Raw genomic sequence first — 24,679 nt, forward strand, 5'->3', positions numbered from 1 at the left:
GGGCCTTCTGGGTAGCCTGGCCAGGCGGCATGAGGCTGCAGCGTCTCCCCTCGGGGACGTGGCCTCGTGGCAGGGGGCGGGAAACGCCGGGCGGGGCGGGACTCTGGGCGGGACGTGGAGCCCGATCCAACGCGCTCCCCGTGGCCTCTGCTTCTGCTTCAGGCTGTTCTTCCGGAGACACTACCCCCTCAGCACCGTCACCTTCTGCGACCTGGACCCCCAGGAGCGAAAGTAAGTGCCGGCCCCGGCCGGGCGGGAATCGCCCTCCCTGGTGGAAAGGGGGGGCCCGGCTCAGCACCTTCGCTAGCCGCGCTCTGCTTGCTTCCGGGGCGGACAAAGGCCCCATGGCGCTGAAATCCAAAGGGAGGCCCCCCCCGGAGAACAGGCGCCCCCCGTCCACACCAGCTCCCGCAATGGGTCCTTCCTGCCCTGTGCCGCCGAGGACGGCCACGGCCCAGGCCCTGCCGACCTCTCCCTGGTGGCGCGGTGGATTCTCCGCTTTCAAGTCAAGCCTGGACGTCTGTCTGAACGGCCGGCCTAGGTCTGGGCTGCAGGCGGGAGCCCTGGAGGAAGGTCCCTTCTGGTTCTAAAACCGAGGACGCCTCCTTCCCCACCGGGAATCTGTGCTGGCCAGTGGGAAACCCCAGAGCCAGGCCTCCGTCCCGTTCCCACCCCGGGCGGGCGACGGACGGCCCAACTGCCAGAACCAGGAAGACGCGCCTAACCCGGGCAGCATGCTCTCGGCCGAGCACGACCCGGCCGTCACTCCCGGGCCAGGGATCCGTTTTCACCGGGGAACGGAGTCAGACGGCGCCCGTTTCGCTCTCTGCGCCGGCTGCTCCAAAGGGCCGGCTCTGCACAACACCACGCTGCCGAGCGGCTCCCTTGGGTGCAGGCGTTCGGGTGCTGGGAGAAACAGGCTCCTGCCGAGTTCCACGACAACGTCGATGGAGGAGAGCGACTTTAACTGCAGCTAGGGGAGTTAGGCACCTAACTAGGGTCTGGGCTTTTCACCTTATTTTCAGAGGTCCCCTCGCCCCCATGGTCTCCTTCCGAGTGGAGTCAGGCCCTGAGAGGGACTTTGCAGCTAGCGCTAGGCCAGAAAGATGCTGCCAGCAAACAAGGGCAGGGTCTGAGGCTCAGTAATCCCATGGGGCTATTTTTCTCCCTGCAGATGGACGAAATCAGACGGTGGAGGCCCTGCCAAGTAAGTGCCTCCTTGCTGCGGTTCGCAGTCCGGGTGCGCTCGCCTTTCCAGCTGGCTCTGCAAGCCGCCCGTGGAGCGAGTGCTCCCGGGGGGCAAACTGGACCGGCTGAGCCCTAACTGGACCCGCTGAGCCCTAACTGGACCGGCTGAGCCCTAACTGGACTGGCTGAGCCCTAACTGGACCGGCTGAGCCCTAACTGGACTGGCTGAGCCCTAACTGGACCGGCTGAGCCCTAACTGGACCAGCTGAGCCCTAACTGGACCGGCTGAGCCCTAACTGGACCCGCTGAGCCCTAACTGGACCGGCTGAGCCCTAACTGGACCCGCTGAGCCCTAACTGGACCGGCTGAGCCCTAACTGGACCAGCTGAGCCCTAACTGGACCGGCTGAGCCCTAACTGGACCGGCTGAGCCCTAACTGGACCCGCTGAGCCCTAACTGGACCCGCTGAGCCCTAACTGGACCCGCTGAGCCCTAACTGGACCGGCTGAGCCCTAACTGGACCAGCTGAGCCCTACCAGCTTCGAGGCTTCCCCGAGCCTCTTTCGCCAAACAAATGAGGCGTCCCCGCGGGGCGTGTTATGGGCCCACGTCACGGTTTGCTCTCTGCGGCTCGGAGGTGTCCGCCTCCTGCGAAAAGCACCCCCGGGAGAAACAGCTGTCGGGCGGCCCAACTTGTCCCCGATGCGCTGACGCAGCAGCGCCCCCTCTGGAGCGGGCCGGTACTGCGGGCAGGGTCCGTGCCGTTAGTGGCACGCGGGGCGCCCCCGGGTCGGGTGGTGGCAGCGCTGGCTGCCCGTCGGGGCCGGGAAACGTTTCCCACGGCAGCGTGCGGCCGAAATAACCCCCCACCGACCCAAAGGCTGCCGGGAGAGCCCATTCCTGTGGACGGGGCCGGCGCGGGGGCCGGCTGCACGTGTCCTTTGGGGGAGATGCACGGGGGGGAGGAGAAGGGCTCTGTTTGGTGATTGTAGGAAACGTGCCTTCCCTGAACCCCACCCAGGCTTAGCCAGCCTCCCCCCCCAACAGGCCAGGCAGTGCGGCTCGTGGTCACCGCTGTACGTAGACCCCTCGCCTCCTCCCGGCCCCACGCCAACCGGGGCAGACCCAGCTTGTCTTCTCCCCCTCTCCGCCGATGTGCCCGTTCCAGTGAGCCCAGGCCCCGCTCACTTTGGTCGTTGTGTTAGCGAAGGGCTTTTAATTAGTATCCCCAGCTGTCGGGATTCTTCGCTCTCTAATTAGAAATGGCCCGGCGTGGAGCTGGCTGACGTGCTGTTCCCCTCCTAGCCTGTATTTATAACCTGGCCCTTCCGTGCTAATTAAAAAGGGCGCTTTGTTTGGACGGCGGGGAGGGAGATTTTAATGGGGCCGGACAGTCCCCCTGCCCCTCCCGCCCGTCGGTGGCCAACAAACCCGAGGGAACCAGGCCCGGCCTTACTGCCCACCCCTGCCGCCGGGGAACAAGGCGTCCCCTGGGGAATAAATACCCTTGTCCTTTGGCGCATCTGGCCGGGATTAGTTTGCGGTCTGTTTCACAGGGGAAAAAGCCCAGGGGCCGTGCCGAGCCGTGCGTGCTAGGATCCGGTGTGGCATTGCCTTCTCGGCTCCCAGCGCCGCCTCTCTGGCAGGCAGTGGGCACAGGCCAGGTGTTAACGGGATGCTGAGTGCCATGTAGGAATGACGTCCGGGGAGGGGAAGGAACCCTTGGCTGGAAGGGGGGTCGCTAGCGACTCGGCACTCCTGGATATCTGGCCTGGCCTGGTCACCACCTGGCTGCCACGGAGAAGGGCTGGGGAGAGAGGAGTGGGCAGGGGAGGATGGAGAAGGCAGTGGCACTGGCAGGCCGGCGGCCAATGCAGCCCCGCTGGGGGCAGCTCGAGGGCACGGACCTAAAGCCTGAATCCAGGGCTTGTGGGAGATTCAGATCTGGGACCACACTCTCCTCCCTCCCTGTGGTGCTGGGGGCGGGGCCTGGGCAGGAGGGGCGGGGTTGGGGGCGGGGCTTTGCCCAGCCTTACCTTCACCCGCCTCCCATGGCGTGAGCCACTTCCCAGACAATGTGGCCGGCCCCTCTGGAACAGAATTGAGTCTGAATTGTGCCGGGGGGGGCGAGGTCGGTGACCTTCTGGACACGGTTTTAGTCCTGGGCCTGTTGGCCCTTCGATCCAATGGGCGTGGAGCCCTCTCTCCCGTAGGTGGCTGGGGATGTCTCAGCCGGAAAGGGCATGGCGAGGAAACGTTGCTACAGAAGCCCCGCCCCCTCGAGTCGATGGGCACGCCTCCCTGGAAGGGGGAGGGGCCTGAGGGCGCATGTACCCATCAGCTCTTTCTTTGTGATCCCCCCCAGGCTATTTGGCTTTGTGGCCAGGAAGCAGGGGAGCACGACAGACAACGTTTGCCACCTTTTCGCCGAGCTGGATCCGGACCAGCCGGCCACCGCCATCGTCAATTTCGTGTCCAGGGTCATGCTCGGCTCCGGCCAGAAGAGATGAGCCACCGGACATGGGTGCTGCTGGCCCTTGGATTTTGGAGGAGGACTTGGAGCTGACCCGAGAAGGCGCGCAAGGAAGTGCATTTGTGGGAGAGGGAAGTGAATTCGGGGGGAAAAGGTCTGAATTGTGGAAGAAAAACCCCACCCCACCCCAGCGTAACAAAGCCAACCTCCGGGAGGCGATGGCCGCCCGCGACTCGCGCTAAGGCCAGGCGCCGGAGGAGTGGGCTTTTGCATCAGCATCCCCGCGGGGCGGTTTCCAGTGGCGAATTCACCCCAGGTCCAAGCGGGAACGTTCGTGGCCCTGCTGTTTGAAAACCGACAACTCTGTTTGTAAATGTGGTGTAAATAACCGGTAGGAATGAACCCCTGTGGCGAAAGGCGCCAACGAAAGAGAGGCCTGCAGGACTTCCCCGGGAGTTCCCCGTTGGAACAGCCGACCCTAGGGGCTGTGGTGGAGTCTCTCCATCCTGAGCCATTTTTAAATCAAGAGGAGATGCTTTGCTAAGAGAGGCGCTAGTTCACAGGGGAATCAATCCTGCCCCCAAAAGCGCAGGGCCTGGGCCACTTGAGCTAATGGGGGAAGCGTGCTTAGCAGTACAGGGCCTATGACACATAGGTGAGCCGTGCTGATTCCACCTAGTCCAGGGTGACGGTGAGGCATCGGCAGTTCTTAGACACACACAGTGTTGCATTGAAGCTTGCCCTTCCCTAGCTGCGCTCAGGAGCCTGCTTTCCACAGCCGGGTGGTCCGCACCAGGACGTGCCTCTGGGCCGTCCCCAGTGGGGTCTGCAAGACCAGTACTTTGCCCTGGTTGCCACCGGTTCCCTGGAAAACCAGCACATTGGAAGCTGCAGCAGGGCGGGTCGAGCCAGGTCCCTGCTCCTTCGGAAGCCGTCCAAGCGGTTTGCTCGCGGCGGGGACATTGGCTTGCGCAAAAGGGCGAATAAGTACAAAGAAAACTCAGGCGCTTCTGAGGCCCCCGTGGAGAAAAGACCCTGTGTCCGTGGCCGGCTTTGGCTCCGCCGGATCCTCTCCGCTGCTCCAAACGCCGAGCGGTGTCACAGCCGCCGTCTCGGGCGCGCTGCCCTTGGCGCTGTGAATGCAGCATCGCTTGGGAACAGCCTCGCGGGGGCAGGCCCCAGACCTTGCACTGAAATGCTAACCCGTCGCAGGACGGACCGGCTGCCGATGCAAATGTGCAGTGGCTAGATTAGGCCCAGTTCTCAAGCCGTCCACCATCTGTCCGCTTGGGCCTTTCCGTAGCAGGCAAGATGGTGCGTCAAGAGAAGCGCATCGCCCGCAGATCCAGGGTCTAGGCCTAGGAAGGGCCGCCCAGGGTCCTCTCCTCCGACAGCGGCCAATGCCGGGTGCCCCAGGGTGAATGAACAGAACAGGGAATCAGAAAGTGACCCCTCCCCAGTTGCTCACTCCCGGCCCTACAGTCGGAGGCCAGGGACACCATTCCTGCTCCTCTCCCTGACTCCACAATAGCCCCGTCGGGAGATCTGTGGTTAATATCGGGCTCTGTGTGGCTCAGGTGAGCTAGTTGGGAGCTGCCCGAGGACACATCTAGGAGCTTGAAATGTTTCCTCCCTGCTGGGGAATGGTTGTGTAGCTGGCCAGGTAAAATGATGTGGGTTTTCGGCCTTCCTCGGATATTGGCCAGTCCTGGGGGCAGAGGCTTGGATGGGCTGCCACGCTCTTCCTGCGTGGTAAAGCTTACGGGTGTAATTTTTCCTTCTCTAATGCTCAGTTAAAGCTAGACCTGAGAACAGCCCCCCAACCCACTGGAGTTCCAAATCCAGATCTCCATAGATTACCCTAACGCTTGCATGGCCAACCGATCCTGCTGGGCTTTTGGAAAATGTACAAAAGGATGGGGACTAAATTAGCTCTTGCCACTTGAGAGAGAGAACTTGGAGTCCTTGTGGACAGTTCTCTGGAAACAGCCACTCCGTGGCCAGTGGCAGTCTAAACAGAAAACAGGATGTTAGGAATTATTAAAAAGGGATAGAGAATAAGACTGAGACGATCTTATTGCCTCTGTATAAAACCATGGGCTGCCCACATCTGGAATGCTGCATACAGATGCGGTAGCCTCATCTCAAAAAAGATCCCTTGGCATTGGAAAAAGTTTAGAAAAGGGCAAGATAAATTATTAGGGGTTTGGAACGGCTGCCATATGAAGAGAGATTAAAGAGACTGGGACTTTTCAGCTTAGAAAAGAGGAGTCTAAGGGGGGGTTAGGTTAGAGGTCTATACAATCATGACTAGTGTGGGGAAAGTGAAAAAGGAAAAGTTATTTACTTGTTCCCATAGCACAAGAACTAGGGGTCACCCAATGAAATGAACAGGCAGCAGGTTTAAAACAAACCAATGGAAGTTTTTCTTCACGCAGCGCACGGTCGACCTGTGGATCTCCTCGCCAGAGGACATTGTGAATGCCAGGGTTCAAAAAAGAGCTAGATAAATTGATGGAGGTTAGGTCCATCAATGGCTGTTAGCCAGGATGGGTGGGGACGGTGTCCCTGGCCTCTGGGAATGGGCGACAGGGGCGGGATTGCTTGATGATTCCCTGTTCTGTTCCCTCCCTCTGGGGCACCTGGCATTGATCGCTGTGGGCAGACAGGACCCTGGGCTAGACGGACCTTTGGTCTCACCCATCCCCTAACATCTCCACCCATATCCAAGCAGGTTACTGCATCAAGAACATAAGAACGGCCATACTAGGTCAAGCAGGCGCCAGGAGAGAAAGGCCTTTCCGGGGGCAACATTTCAGTGCACGGTTATGTGACACCGGCTGTCTGTTCCGAAAACCAAAAACCACCCCAGAACTAAAATCCAGCTCAAAGACGGCACCGGCCCGGATTCCCCCAGAGTGCTCTGCGCTCTCATTCAGAGGCCGTGTCCTGATATATATAATATATATATGAAATATACTGAAAAATACTGTAAGCTAATCAAATTTTTAAAAAGGGTTAAATTTACACAAAATATTTATTTTTTGCCATATTGCTTGATGTATATCGTATCTCCTCCATTATATACAGCTCCCTCTGCCATATTAGCTCTTGTGCATATAACAGTCGCGTGTAACAGACAACCGCGGTGTATTTCGGTTATCCTAGTGAATCCAAGAGAGGGCAGCGTACGATTGCCCTTCGTGCAACGTGTCTGATCCCCCCCCAGTGCCCCCCACCCTCAACCCCACCCCCTTCCCTGGTCGGACGTGGAAATTTGCTAGCGCCCGGAGCAAATGAGCATGTGAGGCGTGTGAGTTGCAGACGGTTGCCGAGTGACACGGGGGTTGGCGGCGGGCGCGGACGTGTGTGTGTGCGTGTGTGTGCGTGGGGACCGCAGCGGTATGGACGTGCGAAAGGTTCTTTACCGTGTGAGGATCCGATGTGTGTCAGGGAGGTGTTGGGAGACTGGTACAGGGATGGGGTGGGAACGGTCACTTGTTCCAACCCACCCCGTCGTCTAGGACGCTGAGATCTTTTTAGTTGAAGTTGTTTAAAAGAAATTCCCTCCTTCTACAAAATTCAAGCAAGAGGAACCCCTCAGTGTAACCTCCTCACCCTGTCAATAACCAATTAGACAAACACTGTGTTTATAGATATTTAAATATATAAAGGTATATTTTTTTGAAAGTCTCTATTTTCCAGACTTCCTTTTTCTCACAGCTAAAACGAATTTTATTATTTTTGTTTTGATCTGCTGTCCTGCCCCGGGGAATTGGTGCTTGAGTCGGAAATTCATATTTCTCCCCAAACATCTAACCCCTGTTAAGGCATCCAGCAATCTCGTATAGAAAACAATCACAGCAGATAGCTGATAACCACAGAGCACTTGCTTTTCAGCTGTGGCCAGCAGCGGCTCGGTCGCTAACACACTCACTGAAGATAGAACATTTAGACCTTGTCAGACTCTCTAACGCTAAAATCACCAGTGATGATATTTTTAACACAAAGCTAAGCATCCTGCAAGTGAAATAGGCAGGCGTTTTCCAGCTTAGAAGACCTTTATTTTTTTTAAAAAGTTGCAATTTATGACTAACCTCTTTTTCTCTTGTCCCTGATTTCCCGAACCAAACCATCAGTTTGCATAAACGAGAATAGTTTCGCTGGTATCTGTGAAGCTACTGCAGGCAAACCTGGCTTCACTGGCCAATGTTTATGTTTTCCTTTCCTAAAGGGACTAAGAAGATTCTTGGTGGTTTAAAAAGGCAGTCGCCATATTTGAGAGCTACGCTGATGCGTCTGTCTCATAGGCTATGTCTAGACTGCAAGCCTCTTTCGAAAGAGAGCGTCTAGACTGCACGGAGAAATTTCGAAAAAGCGGCTTGCTTTTTCGAAAGAAAGCATCCAGTGAGTCTGGATGCTCTCTTTCGAAGAAGCCCTATTTACATTGAAGAACGCCTTCTTTCGAAAGAGGAACTTTCGAAAGAAGGCGTTCTTCCTCGTAAATTGAGGTTTACCGCCATCGAAAGAAAAGCCGCGTTCTTTCGAATTAATTTCGAAAGAACGCGGCTTGAGTCTGGACGCAGGGGAAGTTTTTTCGGAAAAACCCCTGAGTCTGGACACAGCCTTAGGGATCACACTGCTGTTTTTCAGCAGCGGATGTTATATCTCACGCAACACACCTGCACACCTACGCCGCGCACAGGGAACTGCATATATTCTTGCCAAAGATTTCCTTGGAAATGCACTTTTCCCAGCTGGTTTTGTTTTGCCAGTTTTGTTGTATGTCCTCTACTCCCTCCTCCCCCAGAAGCTCTTTGCTGTCGATTTTGTTGTGTGTATTAGTAAATGCTGATTCCCGGAGCGGCCGGCTGATGTTAATTTCATGTAACTCTATATCCCGGTAGAGACGGGGATTCTTAAAATAGTTGACACAAGATATCCTGGTTTCTTTAGCCGCAGACTGAGTGAAAGACAACAACAGGTCAGTCGAGCTGCCTTCCCTTCTCAAGCCCCGTTTTTGTGAAATCACCACGGAGCCAAAGCAACATGTTGTAATTGCTGGTGTCCGTGGCGTGCCAAACAAACTGCTGTTCATGTCCCCTCCGTATCTTACCGCTCGCTACATTCCCTCCTCACAGCCCCCAGAAAGGGAAATTGAAATGAATTTGGGGTTTTGCTCTAAAACCCGGTACATAGAATGGGCGTCTGCCCGTTGACTTCCGAGCTTTGACTTCCAAATACAATGCATTGTCATCCTTCGGTCTGAAAGCAGCTTTGTGGGATTGGAGCCAAACTGCCTAGATCTGTATTTATCAATGGGATAGCCAACCAATCCCCCCTCCCCAAGCATCTGACAACTTTAGCCCTATGTCCAGGGGGGTGTTATTGGCCTTTGTTACATTGATCAATACACCGGACGCGAGTAACCGGAGATCTAGGCTTGGGATCTCACCTGGCGCTCTGGTGAAGTTGACATCAAAACAGAATCTAGTCGAGCCAGCATCCTTTCCTGGAACCAAACCGGGTCTGAGTAGTTTTAGAAAACACAGAACCGTCTCTCCCATGTAGGAGTCCTCCTCCTGCCTTTGCATGCATGCCTCTTTCCTGGAATTGGCGCTGCCCACAGAAAAGCTCTTCTCCCTGCACTTTAGTGGGGTTGCCCAGAACCCATTGGCACAGCCCTTTCTTATGAGGGGCCCGGGGCCTGTTTTAATGAGGCTTGAGCAAAGTAACAGAACTTTTGGGAGCCAGGTTAGAGATTTTCCCTTCCCTGGGTAATGCCTTTCCACTCGGTTCCTTTCCTGCATCTGAATCTGGCAGTGCAAACAGGAACGACACACATACAGCAAGAGAAATCAATATAACGCAAGCCCCGCCCCAATCCACATAGAGGGACCATATATGACACCCCCCTGTAGAAATGAGCTGCCCCAAACTACAAGTGAGAACAGCCAATTCAGAAATGTGGATCCTGGGAACTAGAGTGACTTACTTGACTTGCCTTATTTTTCCCATCTACAGTACAGACATAACATCTCCGATACCAGCTCATCTTGCTCTCTCTGAAATCAAAGGCAATTCTCCCCTCTCCCCGGATCTGTTGGTTCAGATCCAAAATCCTTGAGGTTAAGGTTTTGCAAAGCACATTGAGTGCTTTCTTTAAACAGCACGGCAGGTGTGCCGAGTTTTTTTCTTTTAACACTCCATCTCATAAAGAATTGAGATACCAAAAAAACTGCCCATCAAACCCACAGGAAAATCATGCAGCAAAGCGGGCTGGTATGATTTTTGTTTTGCAAATTTGTTGGGTTGTTTCTGCAAAAGTGAGAAGGAGTCCTGTAGCACCTTAGGCTGTGTCTAGACTACATGCCTCTGTCGGCAGAGGCATGTAGATAAGACAGATCAGCAAAGACAAATGAAGCTGCGATTTAAATGATCGCGGCTTCATTTACATTTACATGGCTGCCGCGCTGAGCCGACAAACAGCTGATCAGCTGTTTGTCGGCTCGCGTGCTAGTCTGGACGTTCCCCCTGTCGACATCAAAGCCCTTTGTCGGCAGCCCCGTTATTCCTCGTGGAATGAGGTTTACCGTTTAAATCATTTATCATTTAAATTGTGGCTTCATTTACCTTTGCTGAACAAACAAATCTACATGCCTCTGCCGACAGAGGCATGTAGTTTAGACGTACCCTTATAGACTAACAGATGTATTGGAGCATAAGCTTTCATGGGCAAAGACCCCTTCCTCGGATGCATGCATCTGACGAAGTAGATCTTTGCCCACGAAAGCTTCTGCTCCGATACATCTGTTAGTCTATAAGGTGCTACAGGACTCCTTCTCGCTTTTGCAGATCCAGACTAACACGGCTCCCCCTCTGATACTTGGGTTGTTTCTGTGTCTCATTTGCTGTTGCTACCATTGTCGTGGATTTGGGGAACGTTACAATTGTCGTTGCTCATCAGTGTTAGCCGACAGTTTAAAATCGTGTCAGTTGGCATCACATCCTTTTAAAAAAAAATGTCAGCCACACAAAAGAGGAACAATAGAATTTCCCATTACGGTGTATTTATGTGGATGGAAACACGCTTCATCTTGTTCATCTTTGTGCCCATAACTTTGTCACTTGCAGAAAGGCAACCTGTGTTCTTCATTGTCTTTGTGTGAATGTGCACTACAACTGCCTCCCCCCCCCCCCCGCCTATGTACAGAAAGTTCTTTGCAGTTCATTGTATGGCTTTATAAGCGATAAGAGATTCGATGATGTATAATAGACTGTTGCTTGGAATGCCAGCTTGATAGCTGGATCTCTGGAATTGTATCTTGCAATCGAAAGGAGTACAGGAATAAATGCTCTGTTCTTTTTGCACAGGCAAATCTATATGGTGACTGTGTTTGCTCCCTTCCTTGGTGGAAACTTGGTGTCGTGGGCTTGATGATTGCACGTGGGTGGATGTACGGGAAGGTCAGTGATTCATGATCTAGCGTCCCTCTTACACAGGCAAAGTCTTTTAAAGAAAATGGCTACAACTGCAGATGGAAACAAACAGTCAACCATAGCTTGACTTCCAGCATGGTCTCGCTTTGTTTACCAGGGCCATCACCCTGCCTGGAACGCTGCAGCTCACAGCGGCATCTAGTGGCTAAATAATATATTGCAAGTAAACATAATACTACTAAAACAAAAAAAGCAGTCATGTGGCACTTTAAAAACTAACAAGATGGCTTATTAGGTGATGAGCTTCTGTGGGGCAGACCCACTTCTTCAGATCATATTCTGAAAGTGAAATGGAATGACCATTATAGACAAGCCCTTAGATACAACCGCATCTGCTCCAGAGACCAAAACGTCAAGATGTCTTCCAAGCATTCGTAAAATTCAATTACCCACTGGGAGAAGTAAAAAAACAGATTGAAAGGGCCAGATGAATACCCAGAACCAGCTACTTCTAGATAGGCCCAAGAAAATCAACAATAGGACACCACGTCTACGTCTACACTGGCACCCTTTTTCAGAAATGCTTATAACGGAAAACTTTTCCGTTATAAGCATTTTCGGAAAAAGCGCGTCTACATTGGCAGGATGCTTTTCCGGAAAAGCACTTTTTCCGGAAAAGCATCCGTGGCCAATCTAGACGCGCTTTTCCGCAAAAAAGCCCCGATCGTCATTTTTCTGATCGGGGCTTTTTGGCGGAAAAGAAATCTCTGCTGTCTACACTGGCCCTTTTCCAGAACAGTTTTCCGGAAAAGGACTTTTGCCCGAACGGGAGCAGCATAGTTTTTCCGGAAAAACACTGACGATTTTACATGAGATCGTCAGTGCTTTTCCGGAAATTCAAGGGGCCAGTGTAGACAGCTGGCAAGTTATTCCGGAAAAGCGGCTGATTTTCCGGAATAAGTGGCCAGTGTAGACAGAGCCCGCTTGTCAGGGATGGTACTTGGTCTTGCTGTGAAGGCAGGGGGCTGGACGCGATGACCTTTCAAGGTCCCTTCCAGTTCTAGAAGATTAGGCAACCTATAGCCCAACTCAAACTCTTCCAGCACATTAACAATAACTACAACTTATACTGGAACGGACACGTGAAGGGAAAGGACTAGCCGCTTCCGATAACGATAACCCGCTTGGCACAAGGTCTGTCGCAGCCCCGTGAGCCCCTGCCTAAGAGCTGCTAGATCTCAAGGCAAACGGTGCAGGGTGGGGCAGTGCTCCAAAGTCCCGCTTGAGAACACGGAGAAGAGCTTCCTGGGATGTTACACGGCAGGCCGGCCCCCCTGCGGACAGGGGCTGCTGCCACAGAGCAGCCTCTGTCTATGGTGGGCTGAGGTTTGCCACGGAGAGAGGCTGTTCCGTGGGATGCCGGAGCAGCCTCTGTCTGTGGGAAGCTCACCCCCCCGCCGTGTGATGGAGCAGCCTCTGTCCGTGGGACGCTCACCCCCCCCCGTGCGACGGAGCAGCCTCTGTCCGTGGGACGCTCACCCCCCCCCGTGCGAAGGAGCAGCCTCTGTCCGTGGGACGCTCACCCCCCCGTGCGACGGAGCAGCCTCTGTCCGTGGGACGCTCACCCCCCCGTGCGACGGAGCAGCCTCTGTCCGTGGGACGCTCACCCCCCCGTGCGACGGAGCAGCCTCTGTCCGTGGGACGCTCACCCCCCCGTGCGACGGAGCAGCCTCTGTCCGTGGGACGCTCACCCCCCCCGTGCGAAGGAGCAGCCTCTGTCCGTGGGACGCTCACCCCCCCGTGCGACGGAGCAGCCTCTGTCTGTGGGAAGCTCACCCCCCCGCCGTGTGATGGAGCAGCCTCTGTCCGTGGGACGCTCACCCCCCCCCGTGCGACGGAGCAGCCTCTGTCCGTGGGATGCTCACCCCCCCCGTGCGACGGAGCAGCCTCTGTCCGTGGGACGCTCACCCCCCCTGTGTGACGGAGCAGCCTCTGTCCGTGGGACGCTCACCCCCCCCCGTGCGAAGGAGCAGCCTCTGTCCGTGGGACGCTCACCCCCCCGTGCGACGGAGCAGCCTCTGTCCGTGGGAAGCTCACCCCCCCGTGCGACGGAGCAGCCTCTGTCCGTGGGACGCTCACCCCCCCGCCGTGTGATGGAGCAGCCTCTGTCCGTGGGACGCTCACCCCCCCGTGCGACGGAGCAGCCTCTGTCCGTGGGACGCTCACCCCCCCTCCCGTGCAACGGAGCAGCCTCTGTCCATGGGAAGCTCACCCCCCCGCCGTGTGATGGAGCAGCCTTTGTCCGTGGGACGCTCACCCCCCCGTGTGAAGGAGCAGCCTCTGTCCGTGGGACGCTCACCCCCCCCGTGCGACGGAGCAGCCTCTGTCCATGGGACGCTCACCCCCCCCGTGCGACGGAGCAGCCTCTGTCCGTGGGACGCTCACCCCCCCGTGCGACGGAGCAGCCTCTGTCCGTGGGAAGCTCACCCCCCCGTGCGAAGGAGCAGCCTCTGTCCGTGGGACGCTCACCCCCCCCGTGCGACGGAGCAGCCTCTGTCCGTGGGAAGCTCACCCCCCCGTGCGAAGGAGCAGCCTCTGTCCGTGGGAAGCTCACCCCCCCCCCGTGCGACGGAGCAGCCTCTGTCCGTGGGAAGCTCACCCCCCCGTGCGAAGGAGCAGCCTCTGTCCGTGGGAAGCTCACCCCCCCGTGCGACGGAGCAGCCTCTGTCCGTGGGAAGCTCACCCCCCCGTGCGAAGGAGCAGCCTCTGTCCGTGGGAAGCTCACCCCCCCCCGTGCAACGGAGCAGCCTCTGTCCGTGGGAAGCTCACCCCCCCCCGTGCGACGGAGCAAAAGTGCTTTTGCGGAAAAATATCTGTGCCACTCTAGACGCTCTGTTCCGAAAATGCTTTTAACGGAAAACTTTTCCATTAAAAGCATTTCCGGAAAATCATGCCAGTCTAGACGTAGCCTTAGAGTGCCGATGCTAACGGCCGGGCCGGGCGTGCTCGTTGGGGTAAGATATGGGGTAGAAATTGCCCTGGGATGCTGGCTGGTCCTTCAGGACTGGGAGAATCTGAACAGAGTTGGTGAGATGGGTTATAACCTCTCCCCTGTGTGAGGGGAGCTGGGGGGCACAGGGAGCACTGGGGTATCTGAGGGGAGGTGGGGGATGGGTTATAACCTCTCCCCTGTTTAAGAGGGGCTGGGGGGCACAGGGAGCACTGGGGTATCTGAGGGGAGGTGGGGGATGGGTTATAACCTCTCCCCTGTGTAAGGGGGGGCTGGGGGGCACAGGGAGCACTGGGGTGCCTGAGGGGAGGTGGGGGATGGGTTATCACCTCTCCCCTGTGTGAGGAGGGGATGGGGGGGCACAGGGAGCACTGGGGTGTCTGAGGGGAGGTGGGGGATGGGTTATCACCTCTCCCCTGTGTGAGGAGGGGCTGGGGGGGCACAGGGAGCACTGGGGTGTCTGAGGGGAGGTGGGGGATGGGTTATAACCTCTCCCCTGTGTAAGGGGGGGCTGGGGGGCACAGGGAGCACTGGGGTGCCTGAGGGGAGGTGGGGGATGGGTTATCACCTCTCCCCTGTGTGAGGAGGGGATGGGGGGGCACAGGGAGCACTGGGGTGTCTGAGGGGAGGTGGGGGATGGGTTATAACCTCTCCCCTGTGTGAGGAGGGGATGGGGGGGCACAGGGAGCACTGGGGTGTCTGAGGGGAGGTGGGGGGATGGGTTATAACCTCTCCCCTGTGTGAGGAGGGGATGGGGGGGCACAGGGAGCACTGGGGTGTCCGAGGGGAGGTGGGGGATGGGTCATAACCTCTCCCCTGTGTGAGGAGGGGATGGGGGGGCACAGGGAGCGCTGGGGTGCCTGAGGGGAGGTGGGGGATGGGTTATAACCTCTCCCTTGTGCGAGGTGGGGATGGGGGGGCACAGGGAGCACTGGGGTGCCTGAGGGGAGGTGGGGGATGGGTTTTAACCTCTCCCCTGTGCGAGGAGGGGCTGGGGGGGCACAGGGAGCACTGGGATGTCCGAGGGGAGGTGGGGGATGGGTTTTAACCTCTCCCCTGTGTGAGGAGGGGATGGGGGGGCACAGGGAGCACTGGGGTGCCTGAGGGGAGGTGGGGGATGGGTTTTAACCTCTCCCCTGTGCGGGGAGGGGCTGGGGGGGCACAGGGAGTGCTGGGGTGCCTGAGGGGAGGTGGGGGATGGGTTATAACCTCTCCCTTGTGCGAGGTGGGGATGGGGGGGCACAGGGAGCACTGGGGTGTCTGAGGGGAGGTGGGGGATGGGTTTTAACCTCTCCCCTGTGTGAGGAGGGGATGGGGGGGCACAGGGAGCACTGGGGTGTCTGAGGGGAGGTGGGGGATGGGTTTTAACCTCTCCCCTGTGTGAGGAGGGGATGGGGGGGCACAGGGAGCGCTGGGGTGCCTGAGGGGAGGTGGGGGATGGGTTTTAACCTCTCCCCTGTGCGGGGAGGGGCTGGGGGGGGCACAGGGAGCGCTGGGGTGCCTGAGGGAAGGTGGGGGATGGGTTTTAACCTCTCCCCTGTGCGAGGAGGGGATGGGGGGGCACAGGGAGCACTGGGGTGTCTGAGGGGAGGTGGGGGATGGGTTTTAACCTCTCCCCTGTGTGAGGAGGGGATGGGGGGGCACAGGGAGCACTGGGGTGCCTGAGGGGAGGTGGGGGATGGGTTATAACCTCTCCCCTGTGCGAGGAGGGGATGGGGGGCACAGGGAGCACTGGGGTGCCTGAGGGGAGGTGGGGGATGGGTTATAACCTCTCCCCTGTGTGAGGAGGGGATGGGGGGACACAGGGAGCACTGGGGTGTCTGAGGGGAGGTGGGGGATGGGTTTTAACCTCTCCCCTGTGCGAGGAGGGGATGGGGGGCACAGGGAGCACTGGGGTGTCTGAGGGGAGGTGGGGGATGGGTTTTAACCTCTCCCCTGTGCGAGGAGGGGATGGGGGGGACACAGGGAGCACTGGGGTGTCTGAGGGGAGGTGGGGGATGGGTTTTAACCTCTCCCCTGTGCGAGGAGGGGATGGGGGGGCACAGGGAGCGCTGGGGTGTCTGAGGAGTTTCGCTTCTGTAACTTCTTGCCAGCGTGCTGAGCAGACGTGCTCGGTGGGACTGGTTCGGAGCCTTATAGAGGGGGACCCCCCCTTGGGCTGTAAGTAGCCCCGGTTCTGAGGAGTTGGCCCTGTTGCATTGCTCCCCGGTTCCGGGGACAGCGCAGCCGGAGCATTGGGTCGCCCGTAGCTAGCAGCGTCCTGCACGGATCCCTTCCCTGCGTGGCGAATGCCATTCCGCACGGCTCCACTCCCCACGGCGACAGAGCTGCGGTCCCCCAGCCAGCCGGCTGCCTCCTCCCCGGGCCGTCTGGCCCTGCTTCCGCCCGCGTGCTGCATGGCTGAGGGAGATGGTGGATCGAGGCTAATTATAAGATAAATGTCAGCCAACGCACCGTCTGCTCCCCTGGCGCCGGCGCTCCTGCGCCCAGGCACTTAGCGTCCCCGGGAGCGCTAAAAATACCTCCGGCCAGCACGACACTATCACGGGAGAGAAGAGGATACGCAGGGTCTGCTGGTGGGTAAATACACACAGTTCCCCGGCGTCGCCACGTGCTGGGGCAGGCCCTGGGCTGAGTCAAGGTTGGCTCACCCCACCAGAAGGCCGGCTCGCGATGGTGCAGCTTGCAGGAAGGCTGCATGAGGCAGGGTCTGAGGAGGCGGGCAGGAGTGACAGAGGTCGGGATGGGGTGGGGGGAGGTGTTTTGGGGACCCCCTCCATGCCACAGAAGGGATGGAAACATGGCAGGTGAGAGCCAAATGACTTACATACGGAAATAAGCACACACGAATGGCCATAGTGGGTCAGACCAAAGGTCCATCTAGCCCAGGGTCCTGTCTTCCAATGGTGGCCAATGCCAGATGCCACAGAGGGAGGGAACACAACAGGGAACCATCCCCTGTCATCCAGTCTCACCTTCTGACAAACACCATCCCTACCCATCCTGGCTAATAGCCACTGAGGGACCTATCCTCCAGGAATTTATCTTGTGCTTTTTTGAACTCTGTTAAAGTCCTGGTCTTCACAACATCCTCCAGCAAGGAGTTCCACAGGTTGAGTGTCCACTGAGTGCAGAAAAACTTCCTTTTGTTTGTTTTAAACCTGCTAATTTAGGATAGAATTAGGCACTGGGTAGTGGCGCTATTTGGTCTCAGCGAGGCCCTGCCACGGCAAGGCAGTGTCCTGAGGGAAGGCGTGGGCGCACCAAGACTAAGCAAGGTTGGGCAATGCCTTTTCCCACTTGCGCCCCAACGGCCAGGCCTTTCTGATGGGCCTGAACGCAGCCGCCACATCCAGACCGTCTCTGGCAGGCCAGGGCCGTAGGACTAGCCAAGGCAGGGGAGGCCGCGCAGTGTCCTCAGCAATGAAACAGCCCCTGAGCCAGAAGCAGCCGGCACGGCACGGCCACAGGCGTGTAATGGCAGCATCTAAGGGCCCCGCATCGCGCTGGGCGGCTGCTGCTTGGCAAGTCTGAGGGACCCGGCTGCTCCCAGGAACACGGAGCCACTTGAGACACTACTGGGGCAGGGCCTGCTCAGAGCTGCCAGACCCCTCCACTGCACCCCCCCCCGCCCCACACACACGGCTCCTAAGCACAGGGACGGCCCCAGTCGTGATGTGAGCTGCCCCTGTCCTGAGCACCAGCACGTAGCTCCCATTGGCTGGGAACAGCAGCCAATGGGAGCTGTGGGGTGGCACCTCTGGGCATGGGCAGTGGGCAGAGCTCCTGGCTAGGAGGCAGAGAGACGTGCACGCCACTTCCGGCAGCCACATGGAGCAAGGGCAGACACGGAGCCCTGACCCCTCCTGCACCCCCGCCCAGCCCTGAGCCCTCCTGCACCCCAACCCCTGCCCAGCCCTGAGCCCTCCTGCACCCCAATCCCCGCCCAGCCCTGAGCCCTCCTGCACCCCAACCCCTGCACCCCAACCCCTGCCCAGCCCTGAGCCCTCCTTCACCCCAGCCCCCGCCCAGCCCTGAGCCCTCCTGCACCCCAATCCCCGCCCAGCCCTGAGCCCTCCTGCACCCCAACTCCCCACCCAGCCCTGAGCCCTCAGCACCACAACCCCCTGCCCAGGCCTGAGCCCTCCTGCACCCCAAACCCCCGCCCATCCCTGAGCCCTCAGCACCCCAACCCCCGCCCAGCCCTGAGCCCTCCTGCACCCCAACCCCCCGCCCAGCCCTGAGCCCCTCCTGCACCCCAACCTCCGCCCAGCCCTGAGCCCTCCTGCACCCCAAACCCCCGCCCATCCCTGAGCCCTCAGCACCCCAACCCCCGCCCAGCCCTGAGCCCTCCTGCACCCCAACCCCCCGCCCAGCCCTGAGCCCTCCTGCACCCCAACACCTGCCCATCCTTAAGCCCCCTTCTGCACCCAACCCCCCTGGACCCTCTTCTGCACACCAACCCCTCCCCCTCCCCCAGCCCTAAGCCCCCATCTGCACCAGACCCCCCAGCCTTGAGCCCCCCCCGCACCGAAGTTCCTCACCCCTGGAGCCAGCCCCCCTGGCTGAAGGGCTCACCCCCTCTCAGCCCCACACTCCTTGCCACAGGCTGGTGAAAGTGAGTGCTGGCGGGAGGGGGGACTGGCGTGAACAGGGGGCAGGGCCTTGGCCAAGGGGGCAGGGGCTCAGGAAGGTGGGGCAGGGCAGGGCCGCTGGGTTTTGTGTGATTAGCAGGTGGCAGCCCCGGTGCAGGCAGCGCTGCAGGCTCCCCAGGGGCCAGCAGGGCTGGGCTGGGCTCTGGCTGGGACGCTGCGGCCGCGAGGAAAGCGCCTGGGGCTGTCTCAACGCCCTGAGGACGTTTCACGTGAGCCACAGGCAGCTGGAGGGAGGCGGGGAAACTGAGGCAGCTCCAGGCGTCACCAGCTGCTTGGCAGGAATCCCCTGGGGCGGAGGGCAACAAAGCGGGAGCTTATGATGCTGTGACCCACCCTGTCACCACAAGGGGGCGCTTCCACGCCACAAGGGGCTGGGGGGGGTCAGGGCACGCTTGCTTGCTGTGCTTGGGGAGATGGGTGTCAGCCCCCCCCCCCAGCCTGGAGGGGCGACCAGGCCCTCAGGGTCAGCCTCTGAGCAGAGGGGCGTGGGGGCTGAGCCGTGGGTCAGGCGGCAGAGTGGGGAATGGGATGGGCCCTGGGGGGGGGCAGACACCTGTGTGGGGTGGAAAGGGGGGGGTCAGAGGCACACAGGTGGCTGTAAAAACACATGGGGGAGCTGTGTCTTGCGGGGGCGCTGGCGGCCTTTCCTGGGGGGGGTCACCCCTCCCCGGACATGGACTCGTTGGCAAAGACCACAGCTTGCTGGGACGGGGGGAGGGGGTGCAGCTGGGAGCCAGGAGCATGGTGGGGGAGGAGGGTCTGTGGGGGCTGGGGAATGGGGGAAACTGGGCTGAAGCGATGGGCAGAACTGAGGGGAAACCCTTCGGCCTTACATGCTGGCGAAAGCCAGAGATGGGCCTAGGGCTGGCGTGGGCTCATCCCCACGGAGAGGGGTGACAGTGATGCCTAGTGGGTGGGGAGGTGGCTGCGCTCTCCCCGCCCCCCCTCACAGCTTGGGGTTAGGGTTAGGGTTAGGGTGGACGCAGCGGCTCAGTGGACGCAACGGCTGAGTGGTGCCTGGGATGCAGGGTGGTGGGTACACACTGAAGCGGAGTGCGTGATGACCTGCCGGGGGGGAGGTGTTTGTAAGGGAGCGGGGTGTCAGCCTGGGGGTTAGGGACAGTGATCGTGTGTGTGTAGGGGGGCGGACAGGCAGGCAGGGATGGGGCTGAGCCCTGCCGTGGGCAATGCGCCGGGATGCAGGAAACGCGAGCGGGTGTTGGGGGGCGGTTCACAGTGTCTGGGGGTACGTGAGGGGGCAGGAAGATGGGAACAGGTGAGAGCAGGTACAGGACCCCTCCCGCGCACTGTGGCTATGTCTAAACTGGCATGATTTTCCGGAAATGCTTTTAACGGAAAAGTTTTCCGTTAAAAGCATTTTCGGAACAGAGCGTCTAGATTGGCACGGACGCTTTTGCGCAAAAAAACCCCGATTGCCATTTTCGCGTTCAGCCGCTTTTCCAGAAAAACTTGCCACCTGTCTACACTGGCCGCTTGAATTTCCGCAAGAACACTGACGATCTCACGTAAGATTGTCAGTGTTCTTGTGGAAATACTATGCTGCTCCCGTTCAGGCAAAAGTCCTTTTGCACAAAACTTTTGCTCAAAAGGGCCAGTGTAGACAGCTCATAGTCTAGATGTACCTTCAGTAGAAAAATAGAGAAATATCTATGAACTCAAACTCTTTCAAAAGATTCCTTACTACTAAACACACAACTTCCAAAAATCAAACTTACCTCCAATTCTTTCCTAGGAACTGCTGCACTCTGTCCCAACTCTACGAAACCATGGTCCGGGTCAGGGTGACTTCTCACCTCAGGTGCAGGTGGTGCAGCTCTCCTTCCCTTTCATTTCTGAACATGGATAATAGCATTTGACTGCGTCCAAGCTCAAAACTTCACTGTATTTGAACTAAAAGGCCCCAAACTTTCACATAACTGAAATGCAAATGAGGCCTGCCTCCATTCATGCATTTCCTTAGCCGGTCACTAGAGGGCAGCAGAGAGCGCTGTCCCTTGTGGCGCTTATGTCCGTATGGCTTTCTCATGCTGTGTGTCATGATCAGCAGCCGAGTCAGGAATGAGCTTCTAAGAGAACCTCCTGGGTTTTCTTTGCAAAGGTGCCAGGGTTGCTTAAAAAACAGGTTCCGGTTTTGGGAGGGCACGTGAGATGGAAGGGCCTAGCAGCAGGGTAGGCAAGCTGGGGATGCAGGGGTTTAGATGCATCCTTAAATCCAGCGTGGTCCCTTCATTGTTCCACGCCACCTCGGGGTGACACCAGGAAGAACAGGCTGGCCAGCTAGTGAAAGAGAAAAGGACCGTCTGTCTTGGATCCATTGACCGCATGACTGAACGCCCATTTATATTCATTACAGCGGGGTCTGGCTTGTCTCTGCCAGAGGCGCCCGACAAGCCGGTGTCTGGCTGAGCAGTTCTTTCCTCTCCCCCGCCCAATACCCCTCTCCAGAAGGCTGTAGGAGAACACGACGAAGAAAGCAAACGCCCCTCTCCTCCCAGCTCATGCGCCCAAATGGGGGTGAGCTTTTCTCGCCGGCAGGCGTGCCTTTCCTGAAATTCCTTCCTGCACCCTGGGGAGCCGGCCTGCCCTGCCGCCTCAAACCACCCAGCCACCCCGTTGTCTCACGACAAGTCTCTGTTTCTGGGGTGTGTTTTCCCTCACCCGTCACTCGCTTTTCACGTGCTGGGCTTTGCTTGTTCTCTCTCGGAAAGCGCCTAGCTTGCATTGCGCTCCGGTTTCATCTAGGGGCTGTACCGATGGCTCGGCCTGCTTTGGGACATAGAGGGATAACCCTCTAAACACACGCAGGGACCTGCATCTAGCCGCAGCAATATTTATCCTTAGGGGAGGTTCTTACAAACTTACCATCAGCTTTACTGCCTCGCCAAGGCTTACAGTTGCACCTGCTGACTGAAGAACAGCTCAAATGCTTATTAGGTTGGGGGCTTATTTAATTAGTGGAAATTAAAGCCGATTAAGGAAATTGCTAGCTGGTTCCTGGTTTCTGTCAATGTGATGGGGCAAGTTGACCCTCTGGGAGCCTTTCTGCAGACTTTGTAAATGTGGGGACTGTTTGCTCCCAAAGCCAAACAATCTGCCGCGGGCAGCGTGTACGACGTGTGATTGCAGATACTGAATCAACCCTCTGCCCCAGGGTAGAATCATAGGGCCTGCCCTTGATACGGAATAAAAGAAGATTGTGCAGCAGCTTCAAGCGAAGCTACAATCACAAGGGCTGTGTCTACACTGGCGCGATCTCGCGCCAAAACGGCCACTCTTGTGCAAAAACGTACTGCCTGTCTACACTGGCCCCGTGTTCTTGCACAAGTAAGCGGACGTTCTACTGTATAAAATCAGGGCTTCTTGCACAAGAACTATGATGCTCTTGTTAAGGAAGAAGCCCTTTTTGCACAACTGTTCTTGCGCAAGAGGCCAGTGTAGACAGGCAACACAAATTTCTTGCACAAGAAAGCCCGATGGTTAAAATGGCCATCGGAGCTTTCTTGCGCAAGAGAGCATCTACACTGGCACGGATGCTCTTGTGCAAAAGCTCATGCCAGTGTAGACACTCTCTTCTGGAAGAGTTCTTGTGCAAGAAGCTGCCAGTGTAGACGTAGCCAAGCTGTTTCTCATGCTCTGCGTCGGCTCCTTTTTTATCGAAGGGCTGACCTACCCGACTTTGTCCAGAACAGAAGGGGTTGAGATGGGCCGAGGCCTGACTGCCAGGAAATGCTCGGCATGGGGCAGGGAGCCACCGGCGTGTTCAGCGATTCCAAGCCCGGAAGGAACCAGGGTGATCCTATACTCTGATGTCCTGCAACACAGCGTCCGGAGAACTGTCCCTCTGGGGAAAGCAGCCAGTCTTGATTTCGAAACGGTCCGCGATGGAGAATCCACGGTGCCTCGGAGAAATTGTGCCGGGGTTAATGACACCCAGTTTCCGGTCTGGACTGGTTTAGCTTCGCCTTCCTGCCGTGGGGTTGTGTTAGGTCTGTCTCTGCTGCCCAGAAGAGCCCTTTGTTTAACAGCTGTTCCCCACGGAGGCCCTTGTAGTGCACGATGGCTGCCTGTTGCGTTCACTCCCTCTGGGGCACTTGGTTTTGGCCGCTGTCGGCAGACAGGACACTGGGCTGGAGGAACCTTTGCTCTGACCCAGGCTGGCCACTCTTAGAATCACAGAATCCTGGGGCCAGCAAAGACCTCAAGTCATCGAATCCAGTCCCCTGCCCAAAGCAGGACCAGCCCCAACAAAATCATGAGTGATGTGGAGAGGACGGATAAAGAAAAGTTATTTATTAGTTCCCTAAATAGAAGAACTAGAGGACACCAACTGAAATTAATGGGGAGCAGGTTTAAAACTAATAAAAGAAAGTTCTTCACACAGCGTGTAGTCAACCTGTGGAACTCCTTGCCAGAGGAGGCTGTGAAGGCTAGGACTATAATAGAGTTTAATGAGAAGCTAGATAATTTCATGGAGGTTGGGTCCATAAAAGGCTATTAGCCAGGGGATAAAATGGTGTCCTTGGCCTCTGTTTGTCAGAAGCTGGAGAGGGATGGCAGGAGACAAATCGCTTGATCATTGTCTTCGGTCCACCCTCTCTGGGGCACCTGGCACTGGCCACTGTCGGCAGACAGGATACTGGGCTAGAAGGACCTTTGGTCTGACCCATACGGCCGTTCTTATGTTCTTATGTTATCCCAGCCAGGGCTTGGTCAAGCCAGGACTTAAACACCTCTAGGGACGGAGATTCCACCCCCTCCCTAGGGAACTCAGCCCAGCGCTTCCCCACCCGCCTAGGGAAACTGTTTTTCCTAATCTCCAACCTAGACCTCCCCCACTGCAACTTGAGCCCATTGCTCCTTGTTCTGCCACCTGCCCCCACTGAGACCAGACTCTCTCCACCCATTGGAAAAGGTTCAGAGAAGGGCAACAAAAATGAGGAGAGGTTCCCATGTGACGAGAGATTAAAAAGACTGGGATTTTTCAGCATAGAAAGGAGGAGATTAAGGGGGGACAGGATAGAAGTCTATAAAATCATGAGTGGTATTGAAAAAATGAATAAGGAAGAGTTATTTACTTATCCCCAGAATATAAGAATTAGGGGTCACCGAATGAAATGAAGAGGCAGCAGGTTCAAAACAAAGAAAGGGACGTTTTTCTTCACTCAGCGCACAGTCAATCTGTGGAACTCCTCGCCAGAGGATGCGGTGAAGGCTAGAACTTTAACAGGGTTCAAAAAAGAGCTAGATAGATGCATGGAGGTTAGGTCCATCAATGGCTATTAGCCAGGTTGGGGAGGAATGGTGTCCCTAGCCTCTGTTTCTATGGAGGTTGGTGATAGGAGAGGGATCACGTGAGGATTAGCTGTTGTGATCCCTCCCTTTGGGGCACCTGGCTGCTTAGGTTTTATCCCCAGGGTCCCTCTCTCTGCCCGGCAAACGCAACTTGGCTCTGAAGCTGGGCTGGGGAACCTTTTTTGGGTCAGAGGGAGTCAGCTGGGAGCCTGTACACAAGCGAGAAGACGAACCCCCCCAAACCCTTCCGGACGTGGCCCTGGATTGAGGCCCTGAGCTGGGATGGTGGCAGTAGATTGAGATGAGCCAGGGGCTGCATCCGGCCCCCGGGCCTGAGGTGCCTCACCTCTGCTCCAAAGGAAGACGGACCGGTGCAGACACCCCAGGACCGCCAGGCAGAGCTCATCCCACGTGCTACCAGGCCTCAGTGGCTCTTTGAGGTTGCACTGGGACGAGGGAGGAACTTGCCATCTCCTCAGCCGCCCCGCAGCCTGCCCGGCCCATGAAACGCTCTGGTTCTTCAGGAAGAGACGCGCTTTTCCCACGGGGTGGCTTGCGGTCTCCGGAAGGGACGCGCCATGCCCGGCATGCTTGGGGGAG

The 24,679-nt window shown here is 57.4% G+C and overlaps 1 protein-coding gene across 12 annotated transcripts in view; it reads left to right on the top strand.

Moving 5' to 3' along the window:
- The window catches only part of TNS1 (tensin 1), a 251,173-nt gene extending 240,129 nt beyond the window's left edge, over positions 1-11,044 (top strand). For all 12 annotated transcript variants that reach the window (XM_075932996.2, XM_089779632.1, XM_089779629.1 and 9 more), the window contains 3 exons: positions 163-231; positions 1,175-1,207; positions 3,554-11,044. In XM_075932996.2, the coding sequence (XP_075789111.2) occupies positions 163-231; positions 1,175-1,207; positions 3,554-3,698 (247 nt within the window). In that variant the 3' untranslated portion in view covers positions 3,699-11,044. The remainder of the gene's footprint in view (positions 1-162; positions 232-1,174; positions 1,208-3,553) is intronic.
- The last annotated feature ends 13,635 nt before the right edge of the window (positions 11,045-24,679 follow it).

The sequence above is a fragment of the Pelodiscus sinensis genome, chromosome 7 (assembly GCF_052426305.1).
Source record: "Pelodiscus sinensis isolate ZL-2025 chromosome 7, ASM5242630v1, whole genome shotgun sequence".
NCBI lineage: Eukaryota > Metazoa > Chordata > Testudines > Trionychidae > Pelodiscus > Pelodiscus sinensis.